Source organism: Helianthus annuus, chromosome 3 (genome assembly GCF_002127325.2).
Source record: "Helianthus annuus cultivar XRQ/B chromosome 3, HanXRQr2.0-SUNRISE, whole genome shotgun sequence".
In the NCBI taxonomy this organism is placed as follows: Eukaryota; Viridiplantae; Streptophyta; class Magnoliopsida; order Asterales; family Asteraceae; genus Helianthus; species Helianthus annuus.
This window is the reverse complement of record NC_035435.2, coordinates 167,759,768-167,774,369: the sequence shown is the minus strand read 5'-3', so window position 1 is coordinate 167,774,369 and position 14,602 is coordinate 167,759,768. Positions and strand designations below refer to the sequence as shown.

General features: G+C 36.9%; 1 protein-coding gene across 1 annotated transcript; it reads right to left on the bottom strand.

Moving 5' to 3' along the window:
• Positions 1–6,199: 6,199 nt before the first annotated feature.
• Positions 6,200–8,486, bottom strand: LOC110930645. Its single transcript, XM_022173993.2, has 4 exons — positions 8,233–8,486; positions 7,758–7,866; positions 7,624–7,673; positions 6,200–6,730 (listed from the first exon to the last, which is right to left on the bottom strand). The coding sequence occupies exons 1-4, from the start codon at positions 8,356–8,358 to the stop codon at positions 6,572–6,574; spliced, it is 444 nt and encodes a 147-aa protein (XP_022029685.1). The 5' UTR covers positions 8,359–8,486; the 3' UTR covers positions 6,200–6,571.
• Between the last annotated feature and the right edge of the window lie 6,116 nt (positions 8,487–14,602).

Here is a 14,602-nt window from a genome sequence, read left to right as displayed (position 1 = left end):
ATGTTAAGCTCAGCCTAAAAATAATTAAAAATTTTCAAAAGTTCCAAAATATTATTTAATATCAGTAGGTAAAAAGATTGGTGTCGAAAATCGGGTTTAGATGGGCCTTATGCTAATTACGCTTTTTAATTACTAAGAAGTCCCTTAATTACGCTATTAAGCATAACTCCCATTCTAGACCTCAAACTGATGTCAAACTTTCGGGACATGTCTAAATATCAGTAGCAAAGGTTTTAGTCCATTCATATTGCTAAAAATCTCGGTTTTATGCAAAAAGGGCGTTTTAGGCATTAATGAGCATAATTACGATTAAGAGCATAAATTACAAACGATTAGGCACCATGCAATATAACTTCAGAGAGTTATACTACAATGTAATATGGTCCTAATGGAAGCTTAAAACATGGAAGAAATAAGCTTGAATGGGTCAGAATTGAAAGTCATAGCAAAAGTCAAGCTTTTGCGACTTTCGGTTATAATCTGCCCTTAGACGATTAATTGTCGGATTAGGACTGATAAAACATGTTTATATAGTCATTACCGAGTCGTTAGAATGTTATAATATAATTTAGAACCTCTGGTTTATTAATTAGAATCATTTTTGTCATTTCTGTCCAGTTTGACTTTTTGTCAAACTACTTTGACCCGACATTTAATCAGTCAAACGAGATAATTAGGAGACACCCTTTTAGGGGTTAATCACCTATGCTAATGTGGTTTCATAACCACTTTCAATTTGATCAGTGGTTAAGTCACATGTAAAAACGAAAGTCAAACTAATTAAGCACTAAGTTTGACTTTTAAGTAATTAAACTTATTAAACAACTTAAAGGGGTAATTAGAAGCTTACTAATGGTCCTAGCAATCTTTTCTACACTTCAAGTCCACTTGTTACTGCTGAGAGCTCCAGAGCAAGTCCTTAGTGAAGCTTGTTGCAAGTGATGTGCCAAGAACACAAGACTATGCCCTTATTTATACTAATTTGGATGCTTTAGGATTACTTCCAGGTGTTTTTGAGGGCCATAGGATCACCCCAGGTATCCTACCTATTAATTTGAACCGACTTACAGCCCCTAGGTCGTTAAAAACTAGGCTAAGGCGGTGGAACTGACCAAACCCGCACATGCAGGTCATTTTCTGCATCTGGCACACTGAGGCGGGCCACGTAAGATTTAAGGGGGTCTTACGCGGGCCGCGTGGACCGGGAAAACTGGCAAAACAAGTTTAAAACTTGGCAGTTTCAACCCCTGAACGTTTTAAACCCTTTTCAACTTCATTTTTGGCAATCAAGGCCCTTGTAGTTAATTTGTTGGAGCCCAAGGATGTGCAAACAAACTTTGTTAGTCTCGGGTTCGTTAAATTCCTTTGTAAATGCAAGTTTCATCAAGTTGACGCTTTTAGCCCAAAGTTTAGAAAACATGCTTAACGATCTCAGAATCACGTGAAATTTTTATCACACATTCTCGGGAGCATATTTGAATATTACGAAGCCTCGGTTTCGTTAAAAGGCCACTCAGAGGTCAGAATTGATATATTGACACTTTTAACCCTTGTAATTTATAATCTTCCGATTATTTTCACAAACGGCTTCGCATATCCAATCAATCACCCCATTAAGAATATTTTCTTCACGTGTGGTCATTCAGAGGCTCAAGTTTGGCATATTGACACTTTTAGTCCTTTTGTTTGCATATTTTCACTTGTTGTCAACTTTAGTCCCTTAAACTCAATCTTTCACATCACCGGGGTTTAGGACACGTGTCTATGTATAATTGGACACGTTTTTACGTGATGTTACAATATGTTACCCTCAATTCATGGTTTTCACAATTCTAAGTCCCACAATGGTAACATTCGTGTTACTTTTAGTAACGGAAAATCATCACCCGTTTCTCATATTGGAAACACTAAATTACATGATTCGATAACATTAAAAAATGTTTTAGTTGTTCCAAATCTTACAAAAAATCTCCTCTCAATTAGTAGATTAACGAATGATTCTCCGATTGATGTGTTGTTTTCTAATATTTTTTTTTCAAATCCAGGACCGAAAAACAACAGAGGTACTAGCTAAAGGCACGTGCGAAAATGGTCTCTATGTTCTTACCCAAGGTCACAAGTCTCTCCTTACTGCGCTTTCCGCATCGCACCTTCGTGCTTCTTTCAATAAATGGCATAGTCGACTAGGACATGTTTCTTTTGATACAATTTCTACCTTAAACAAACTTGGTCGTGTTTTTGTTACATCTATATTACCTAAACCAGGACTATGTGAGTCTTGTGAATTATCAAAAGCAAAACATCTACCATTTATTGAAAATCCGAAACGTGCACAACATGTTTTGGACCTCATCCATTGTGACCTTTGGGGACCCGCACCCGTGCTCTCCACGGATGGCTATCGATACTATGTCATCTTCATCGATGACTATTCCCGCTTCACTTGGTTCTATCCTTCAAAATCCAAGTCCGAATTCTTCACCATCCTCACCACTTTTTTTAACATTTGTTTAAAATCAATTTTCATCTAATGTTAAAGCTTTTCAAAGTGATGGTGGCACCGAATTCACCAATCATCAAGTGCAAACATGTTTTAAACAACATGGTATACATCATCGCTTATCGTGCCCTCACACACCCGAACAAAATGGGAGGGCCGAGCGAAAACACCGTCACATAACCGAAACCGGTCTAGCTATGGTGTTCAATGCCAAAGCCCCACCCAACCTATGGTTTGATGCCTTCACCTCCGCCACCTATATTATAAATTGCCTACCCACAAAACTTCTTGACGATAAATCTCCATTTGAAGTTTTGTTCAACCAACCACCCACTTACTCAAACATGCGTATTTTTGGTTGTCTTGTTTTTCCCTACCTTAGAGACTACACAAAAAATAAACTTCAACCAAGAAGTGCTCCATGCATATTCATTGGTTATAATCCTAAGTATAAAGGTTTTCGGTGTCTTGAACCAACATCGGGTTGTATCTACACAACCCGACATGCAAAATTTGATGATGACATCGTCCCTTTTCACCAAAATTCGACATCAACCAACAATACTAACCTACCCATTACCAATTTTGAGGAACACATACCCACTCCTACCAACCCTCAAACACCCTCACCAACAATACCAAAATCCTCTAACCCACCCAAACCAACCACACCTTTTTGTGATGACATACCACCCCTCACCCTCTCGCTGAACCTCCCAACAGTCCACTTCCCTCACCCTTATCCAGCCCAACAAACACATCAAGCCCATCTCGCTCCTCTCCACCCAGCCCACCATCCGTCCCTCTACCCACGGCCCCCTCACCCTCTACTCACTCAAGCCCACCAAACTCCCCACCACCCGACCCACAAAGCTCCCTACCATCCGCATCATCCACAACCACAACCACAACCACAACCTCCACCAACAATCAACCCATTAACTCTCATCCCATGACTACTCGTGCAAAGGACGGGATCTTCAAACCCAAACACTTTGCTAATCTCTCTCAAACCACCACTCATCCTCTACATCACTCTTTATTCTCTTCCCACATTCCTAAAGGCATCAAAACCGCTCTCAAAAATCCTAAATGGATTCAAGCAATGCATGACGAACTAAATGCTCTTCATGCCAATCAAACTTGGACTCTTGTTCCTCGACCCGCTAGCACCAACATCATTGGTTCTAAATGGATTTATAGAATCAAATATAAATCAAATGGATTCATTGATCGCTACAAAGCACGTCTTGTGGCTCAAGGATTCACTCAAATACCGGGTCTAGACTTCTCTCATACCTTTAGTCCAGTTGTTAAGTCTTCCACTATTCGGGTTGTTCTTAGCCTCGCCACTATTAACAAATGGTCCCTTCGGCAATTAGATGTCAATAACGCTTTTCTCAATGGCCATCTCACCGAAACCATTTTTATGGAACAACCGCCGGGTTTTGAAGACTTAAACCGACCCAACTATGTGTGTAAACTCAACCGTGCTCTTTATGGTTTAAAACAAGCACCACGTGCTTGGTTTCAGCGCTTAAGCTCCTTTCTTCTCAATCGTGACTTTCGCAACAGTCGAGCCGACACATCTTTGTTCGTTTACAACCACCAAGGTATCTTAATTTATATTCTTGTTTATGTTGACGACATCATTATCACCGGGAATAATGACCATTTCCTCAACAACTTCACATCATGTTTAAACAAAGAATTTAAAATTAAGGACCTTGGCCCCCTAAATTTCTTTCTCGGACTCGAAGTTCATCACACAAAAACGAGTCCATTTCTAAACCAATCTAAATATGCTCACGACATTCTCACCCGAGTCGGTTTACTTGACTCAAAACCGGTTGCCACTCCTCTCACATCCAAAGATATTTTCACCTCTCACGGCAAACCATTTCATGATCCTACTCTTTATCGCTCTCTCGTAGGTGCTCTACAATATCTCACCATCACTCGTCCCGATCTCTCCTATGCCGTTAACCAAGCTAGCCAATTTCTTCAAAATCCTACAACCGACCACTTCCAGCTAGTAAAAAAGGATTCTTCGTTATGTTAAAGGCACCTTATCACATGGTTTAACTTTTGATCATCCTCCTAACACTACTTTACTAGGTTCTTCAGATGCAGATTGGGCTCGATGTATCGACACACGAAGATCCACATACGGCTATTGTATCTACTTAGGAGGGAACTTAGTCTCTTGGAGCGCTAAAAAGCAACCAACGGTGTCCAGATCCAGCTGTGAGTCAGAATACCGTGCCATGGCAAATACGGCCGCAGAAATTATTTGGTTAACTCATCTTCTTTGGGAACTTCATGCTCTTCCACCGGGTCGACCGACACTATTATGTGACAACAAGAGTGCCCTATTTTTAAGTCAAAATCCAATATCCCACAAAAGAGCCAAGCACATCGATATTGACTATCATTTCGTGCGTAAATTGGTAACCGCCGGCAAGCTTCACACAAAATTCATCGCAACCAACAAACAAGTCGCCGACATTTTTACCAAGAGTTTGCCAAAATCGTTGTTTGAAAAATTTCGCACAATGCTTCGTCTTGGTCCGCCACCAACTTGCATTGACAGGGGATATTAGACTATAGCATATTTCATGGAGCAATATCCTCCTTCTTCAACTAGAGCATACTTCATGGAGCAATATCCTCCTTCTTCATCAATGTATTCAATGTAATTATGTAGTCAATAGTTTCTTAGTCTAGAGGAGTAATTCTCTCCTTATTATTAATCTAGTAACTTGTATTTAAAGTGTTGTATCTTTGTAATGAAAATCAAGTTGGCCATTGTGATTTCATATACATAATATATGTGTCATCTTTTTTTTTCATAGCTTGAAATCGTTCCATCAAATCGTCGTCTTTTACTTTATTTAAAGTTTATATTTTGACCGCACAAACCATAGCATTCTTCAAATATTATGGGCCCATTCGATTGCGTAAATCCGTCTTGACATGTTTCAATTTAGAAAAAAAAAATGTATTTCAACGGTTGCGGTTGCGACCGGTAAAACCAAAGCTAACTTCACTACCCGATAAACCAAAGGACAAGAACTATGTGTTCCGGTTTCCACCGTAAGACGAGCAAGATCACTAATTCAACTATAATATCGTTCTACGTCTGGGTTAACTTTATTAATTATATTTTGGGACTCCTTTCAATTTTATTATTGTTAATTTGGGCATATTTTATCATTTAGACATAATTATTCTACAAGTTCTCAGGTTGAAAATGTTTGAGCATATAAAAAAATGAGATTTTAGTAATATCAAGTATCATATTTTTGGTTAGAGGTATCCTCGTATTTTTTAGGGGCATCCTTTATATAAAACCGGAAAAAGCACTACGAATACGAAGTTGAGCCATAGCCCGTGCTACGGCTCATAATACTGTGGTTCCGCCTTTGCAAGACGCTAATTACGAAATAAATTTTTTATACCCACGTTAAGACCCTTTTGTATTTAAAACTTCCACTAAACTAGAGTAATATTATTACTTTACTTTTTTTAATGTAATTATTCTAATTGCAAAATGTAGAGTGTGTGTAGAGAGAGAGAGAGGGGGGTGGGCAGGAGAAGCAAGTTGATGAAACTACCATATAACTGTCGATCTTCCTGCTTTAAGAAGGAACCAACCAACATATTAAAGACATGGATACATCAATGGACCACAAATCATCTTTTCGATATTTTCTTCATTGATAGAACGGTTATAACAATACTGCAACATAGACATAATTGCAAGTAACCAACCATACAATGATTCCTTACATTTACTCTTATCATACATATATCATATATATATATATAGGAACAAAGCATTGCTAGAGTTGATCATAATATACCCCCAAAAGGGTTATTGTACTTACAACTCTGAATGCATAACTTAATTCATCTTACAATACAAGATCGAAAAATATAATATCGAGTAACTAATTTAAATATAACAGGAAGGATCGAATCGAAGTACTAGACTCCCTTTAATTCTCTTACATATAATGGAATATACCCATATGAGATTTAAGGGAGAATTAACAAGAACAAGTAATTTTAGGGCTGTATATTGTGGATAGGTGGTTTACGATGGGGCTGTGCATAGTCCATGACTACAACATCTTCAGTAACACTATTATCCTTAGATTTATTAATAGTTTCCTTTGAATCTTGTAGCTTAGACTCCTTTGTTGATCGACCATGATTCTTCCATTCCTACAATAATTAACGATAAGTTAAGTTAAGTTTTGATGTGACACTTAAACAATATTTGATAACATCATATCCCTGATCACATGTGAAACACTTAATTATGGGTAATGGTATTGTAATCTTGTAGGGACACTTGACGTTTCTGAAATCTGATCACTTGGTGGGGGTATATGTCTTTTACTTCTTAAAATCTATTATCTTTTTTCATGGAGAAGCAAGTTTTGTAGATAATTAAGAAATATGGAAAGATCAAGATCAAGAAAATATTTATGTGAATTTTATTAGAGACTAGATGTATCAAAACATTGAATGTTGATGGAAGTTTCTGCTTTCAAAGTATTATCGTGTTGCATGCAATCATGCATGCACTAACAAAGATTATATTAATAAAGGTTTAATGTAATATATATATACATATATATTATATTTAAGAGATATAATTTTATTATGTTTTCTTTGTAATTAATTATCCTTATTGTATCCATATGTAGTTGATTATTAGGATGTATAATAAGTTTTTTTTTTGGAGGTTTAGGATTTTCAAAAGTGTTTGTAGCTAGGTGGTTTTTAGGATTGTGAGTGTTTCTAGGTAGTCTGTTCACTGAAAGAGCGGACTTTAAACAAATCCGACACCGTAAAATATGTTTTATTGAGTAGCCACTAGTAGGGTTGGAATCTCTTTATTGAGTAAAATATGTTTTATTAAGTCCGCTCGTTTAGTTAACGGACTACCTACAAACACTTACATTCTCAAACCCATTTACAAAAACTTTTGAAAACCCTAAACCTCCATTCCTCCGATAAAAAAACTTACATAATAATTTACGTGGTATTTATTATTCAACAAAAGTCATGCTTGAATGTTCTTAGATGCATGATCATCTAATGAGATTTACCTCTATTTTATTTTCCTCTTGAGATATTTGTACCTTGATATATTCACTTCCTGCAAGTTATAACATATATAACATATTAATATCCATAGCATTCTAAACATATGAACTTATTCAGAAATATCATCAAAATAAACCTTTCCACGCCTTCTGCTCATTTAAAGTAAACTCAAGCTTGGACTCCCTTTGTTCAATGTTATCTTCATTAACCTTTCTTCCTTGGAGCTCAAACACTAGTTCTGGTGTCTGGATTACATAAAAGATCAAACCAATCATCATATGATCAATCACTAATCCATTAGACCTAATATACACACGCCACTGACAACCTAATCCAACAAAGTCTTCAAACAGTCGTTTGAGACTGCATCAAACGACTGTTTAAAGGTTAGGGCTTACATCGCAGCCCTCTACTTTTAAACTGCCGTTTGAAGGTTATGGCTTGCGTATATATAGCTCCCCAACCTTTAAACGGCCAGTGAGTTATTTGTCGAATGACGGCTAGAGTTTGGGAACGGCGTAGGATTATTAAGGGCCCTAATCCACTCAAAGTCAAGATTTTTTCTTATTTTGATTAATATACATAAAATTTGAAGTACTTTGGGTACAAACCTTGCTACTTTCAAGACTCAATATTTCGTTTTCGGGTTCCTTGTGGAACACGCGAAGATGGCGGGAACTGCATGCATGCATGGAAACACATAGGTGGAGGATGAGGAAATAAGCAAGAGATGACATATTTTGTTTCTCAAAGGGATATGAATAACCAAAGGTATATTTATAGAGTTACAGGTATGATCTGAACTAGTGTAAGTTGGTTTGCTCTCTGTGGCGACCGTTAGAATATGTGGTTGTGTTGGTTACTGATTGCACATGGAAGTTAATATATATATACACACATATAGATACACATCATCATCATCATCATCATACTCAGTAAATCCCACCAATAGCAAAGGTAGAGTCTGAGGAGGGTAAGATGTAGACAACCTTACCTCTACCCCGTAGGAATAGAGAGGCTGCTTCCAGTGAGACCCCCAGGCTCGATAATAGTTTTGCATCAAGCCTTGGACATAAGGCACATAAGTACATAACACTCAGCAATAGGAACAAAAGCCAATCAGCGCATGTACTCTCTTGTCTTTCGGTTATCAACGCCACCACATGATGCATGATTAACCGTCCCTCGCTTTTTAACGTTATTTTCAGGAAATTAGTAATAACGTTAAAATTAGTACACTTTCACTTTTGCCCCCTGAGTGCCTACACATATATACATTATATGCGCATACCGCAAGCGGGACTTATACATATAGATACACATATATATATATGGATATATAATTATATTTTATAGAAAGACTAGCAATAGCTAGGGGCGGGGGTATATAATTGAATTGAATGCAGATATTGTAAGAGGAATGGAAGGAAGGATGTTTAAAGAGAGAACATGGAAGTGTTTGGTGATGAATCTTTAATTGTAGATATTGACATCCTCTACTGTCCCCTTCCCCTTATCACTTTTTATTAAATTTCATGGCCCATTCTTTTATATATTGTAGAATGCAATGTATATAGAGTTACGTAGATGCATGATTAATTAATTACAATTTAAAGCACCAGACATGAGACATGTATCAACTTTTATTTCTTTTTTTTGTTCTGGTTCAGGTTTAGCTTACGTCTTGTGACAAATACTCACATGTAAGCTCCGGTCTTCGTGCATGCTAAAAGTCAGTTACGTTTTAGCCAGCTTACCTTCATCCTTGAGGTTTTGAACCTTTGATAGTTTCAAGGGAATCCGCTAACTCAATTGGAGTCTACTTGTCAAACGAGCACGCTGGTTTTTTTGAGTTTTGGCATGTTAGCTTATGCGGAGAGAGTTTGCTTGCCACATGAATGTTTTGTTTCATATGTTTTTAGAGTTCGCTAGCGAACTTCATACAACCAAAGCACTTACAAAAATCTTCTAGAGCACATGCCATTTTGTTAAAATACCAAAAAAAAAAAAAAAAAAAAATTAAGTATGAACCTAGTTTGATTTATAAGTGAAAGTGAGAACTAAGCATAGCTAGGTTGAAAGATAAAAAAAGAAAAAAATATATATAATTGTTTTCTTTTTTGTATAATCAAGTAGATGTTGATGTATGAACTAAAGTAAAATATAAAATAATATTGTGAGTCCTGGAGGAAGGCAATCTCAAATGGAATGTACCATTACTCCACAAGAGGGGTGGATGTAAATGAGTGAAAGGTGCGGCATGATTGATTTGACAATCAGTGATGTTAGGGAACACTGCCTCATCCTAGCGGCAACGGCCCATGACAAGCGTGAAGGGTGATATAGACTTGTCGAGGGAACCGCATCACTAGAGGGGTGGATGTGAATCAGTGAAAGGTGTGGCACGGTTGATTTGACAATCAGTGTTGTTAGGGAACACTGCTTCATCCTAGCGGAAATGGCCCATGACAAGGGTGAAGAGTGATATAGACTTGTCGAGGGTACCGCATGTGTGGTGAGTGATAGCGTGTATGACAGGATAGAGTTTACAAGTAGTTAAACTCATTGTACAACCCGCGTAATTAAGGATGAGAGGGATGTGAAAGATGGCAATTGCATTAGGTTAGGGATGTTAGATGTATAAGTGATGTGACACTAATGCGGAAGAGATAGAATGTTAATGATGTTAGCGATGTTATTACGATACACACCACCCTTAGAGCATCCGTAGCAAAAGCTCTCTACGGATGACTCTCTCCCTTGCCTTCACACTAGAAACTCCTCACAAACGGAAAACTCCTCACGAATGACTTCTTTTTCTCTCTTCTCCTCATTTCACACAAAAACAACATCCCCAATAACCACATCGTCAGTCACGTCACTAGCTAAAGGTTTTCCTCTTCTCTCCCCTTAATTTACACGACTGCCAAGTTCGTCGCCCTTCTCCCTCTCTCTTCTACCTAATTATCCCTAGAGAATAAAAGGCTTAAGAATATCTTGAAAAAATTAATCATTGCCATATATAGCTAGTAAAACTACTTTTAATTTGTGAGCCAAAAGTAATAGTATTTGTATATTCATAACAATACTAAAGCCAAAAGGTTGCTACTTAGCTAGGCATGCATGTATATAACACTAAAAAAACAAAAGCAATGGTAAATTTTGATAATCATAGTCTTTACCAAATTTATGAGATTTTAACAAGAAAGAAACATGCATGTGAAACTTGCATTTGACAAAAACTCATAAATTCATATGGCAACCAGGTGGGAGCCACAAGGAGTGGGGTTGCAGAGACAAAGTTGGCATGGCAAGACCGCCACTTGCACCATCACTACACGACAGCGACGGGGCCACCCACCGCTCACACCCTGCCACGTGGCATCATCCCCATGTGCCATTGCTCTTCTTTACAAATACTCACTTCATCGATGTTCTTCCTGACCTAACACACCATATCTCTGTCAGATCATCTTATGTTATAAAGTTAATTGTCATTTCCGTCTGTTCGTTTAGTTATACCAGTCCAGGTTAAGTTTCAAATTTATAATATTATCGTCTCTGACATTCTTGAAACATGCTAATTACGTCCAAAAACTAAGGTTGAATTGAATAATTGGACAAACACAACGACGAAAGTGACAATTAACCAAGGGCGGACCTAAAGTCAACCCAAGGTGGGCGGGCGCACCCCCGGGGAAAAAAAAAAATTTAGTGCTAAATTCCGTTGAAAATCCCGTCCGCACCCCTTGGAATTTTTCGTCCGCACCCCTTGGAATTTTTCGTCCGCACCCCTTAGGTAAAAAGTGTTATCAATTTATATTTTAAACCCAAATACCTATACGTTTACCCACTTATAATTCCTAACTAGTTAGTGTAAGATTAAATATATTACGGATTGATATTTAATCTATAGCCATCATAAGCATTTACATTATAGAGATCAAAATATATTAGAACCTATTAAGATAATTAGTTGGTAATTGTTGATGGACCATATTACCCTTATTAACTAATTAGGGTTTCCTCCTGGGTGCTTATATAAGGAGACTAATATAGAGGTTTCAAGGTTAGACAACTTGATTACTCTCATAACATCAATCAACCTCTCTCTCCTAACCGATACCCTTTTCGGTTCTCTAAGTTCCCATCATCAGTCAGCACCCTAAGGAGGAACCAGATCACGATGACAAGCATGTCGAACTCCATTGCTGGATTCTCCAACGCACTAACTGCATTAACAGGTATGTTTTAATGTTTTCCATTATACACAAAACAGAACTGATCCAACATGTGGTATCAGAGCATATGTTGATCAGTCGGTTCTGTTTTTTGTATCCGTAAATCTGGATTAACAGGAAAACAGCTTTGAAAACCATTAAAAATCCGTTTTCTGTCATCCGAGATGCCATTTCGGATCATTACGGATCCATTACGGATCATCACAGATCCATTACGGATCATCACGGATGAATTCAGATGATTACGGATATGGGTTTCATCATCTCGAATGCATTCCGGATCATTACGGATGTATCTCAGATCATTACGGATCATTACGGATGTTTTCGGATCTGAGGTTTCATCATTACGGATCATTTCGGATCTAAGTTTCATCATTACGGAGCATCACTGATCATTACGGACGATTTCGGATCTAAGTTTCATCATCACGGATCATCACTGGTCATTACGGATGATTTCGGGTCTGGATCTACATCATTACGGATCATCTCTGATCATTACGGATGATTTCGGATCATTACCGATGCATTTCGGATGAATGTTTGAATTTTCTAATTTAGGGTTCATCACATGTTCATTAGAAAAATTCGAAAATTCCCTTACTTTTGGAATGAATTTAGGATTATTGGGTGTTTATTCCTGTATTGATTCATTTTATCTAATTAGAATTTTCGAAATCTATTATTTTATTAATGGATATAATTTTTCGAAATAAACAGATAAATACAATGGATATTTAAACAGGAAACTTAATCCCATAATCCCTAAGATTTCGGATTTGAACCTTATCAATTGATGACTGCTTAAATTAGGGATTTTGTAGCTTGTGGAACACATTACGGATAGGCATTTCGGATGAACATTCCGGATGAGCATCTGTTTCATCCATTACGGATCATTGACTGCCTGATCATTTCGGACCATTTCAGACTTAGTGTCACGGATCATTTCGGACTAAGCATCACCATTTCAGATGAATCCAAGACATAATTCATTAGAAATCATTCGTCTTGGACACATCCGAAATCATCCGAAATCATCTGAGATCATCCGAAATCATGAGTGTTCATAAAATTTCAAGACTTATTCGAAATCCTATTACTTTATTAAGCAGTTAATATGAACTAAATTTAGCTCGGGGCTCCGCCCGAACCCCATGCGGGGGCACATTGTTTCCCTGCAACCCCAGCGAACTCACCGCGGAGTTCGATCCGCGCTAACGGGTGGTTTGCTATTAAATGATTGGTTTTTGTAATTACTTAGTTAATTTATGAGGATCAAATAATGTTTTACAAAACCAAAATGGCTTTACTTGAATGAGCTTCTGATGTATCATTTCTGGCCAAAGCTGACTTGATGCATCTACTTATCATCCAAGTATTACGAAAGCTATGTTGTGTGTGCATCATAAGCATGAATGTCTTAATTTCTGGCCAAAGCTGATTTAATTCATTCATAGATGGCATACTCAACAAGTGCATAACTAAAGTGATTGTCTCAATTTCTGGCCAAAGCTGATTTGTTACAACCACTTTGCACATATGCTTAAATGATTACACTTCTGGCCAAAGCTGTTTTGTCTTCGTTTAAGTAGAACTTTAAGTAGTCTATTATTTTGATGTTAGTAATAGACATATCACAACCTCTTCACATAATGATCCTTATATTAATGATCCTCAATTAATTTTTATGATCATTTCGTCTGCCTTATTCTTAGTACCCATTATTTTACTCACTATAATTTTTCTTCTATAAATCTATATCTCATCCACTCTAATTCCTAAATCTAATATGTTTTGTTTAAAGTTTCTATAAGAATTAGCTCTTAAAATTAAATCCTTGATTATCTCTTAAGACACGATAATTCTATTGCTCTCTTCTGATAAAGCACTACAGAAGAAAAGTAGAGCATGATGATTAGGATAAATCGAATATGATGTCTCTTATGATAATCAAGAATAAGTGCTATCACTAAAAGGTTATTCCAGATTAAGTCTTTCCTAAGACTAATCTATAATTGTGGAATAATCACTAGAACTCCTAAGGTGCATGTCTTCATTTAAGATTATAAATCATAAAGCTAAGTGGTATATGTGAATACATAACAATGTACAATACCATGACCCATAAGGTTAAGGGCTTACGCATGGAAATGAGTACATTTTTCCAGTACATTACATACTAAGATTTTCACTTGTACAATTTGATGCCTTATAAATCAACTATAACACTCAAAATACCAAAGTATAACGAGTGTGTTGATAAGCAACATATGTACATAGAAATAAATGTTTGAAACTGGAAAATAAGATGTTATTCACCTTACAACCACTAAAACCTTAAGAGAGGATTGTCCTAAGGTCCATAGACAAATTACAAGTGCTAATCCCAACGTTAAGGTTCTTCAAGGGAAAATCTCACTGCATAATTATGTCATTAGACTAGGCATAAGCAACGAGACTATCCATTATTCTAAAGAACAGTTGGATAAATTAATTAGATAGTAACTTACTAATGGTATTTAAGTCTGATAATTTTAATATTCCAATTAACACATGATTAGTTGACTCTAGTTCCATACGTTTCCTTACCAGAACTTGACAAATAACTAACATGAGAGTTAGTGACAAAATTAAATGTTAAGACTATAAGAACCATAATGAACAATCTTCCAACAACGCTTTTCGATACCTTATATGTTCTGAAGATTAATCAGAATATAGTATCATAATTAAG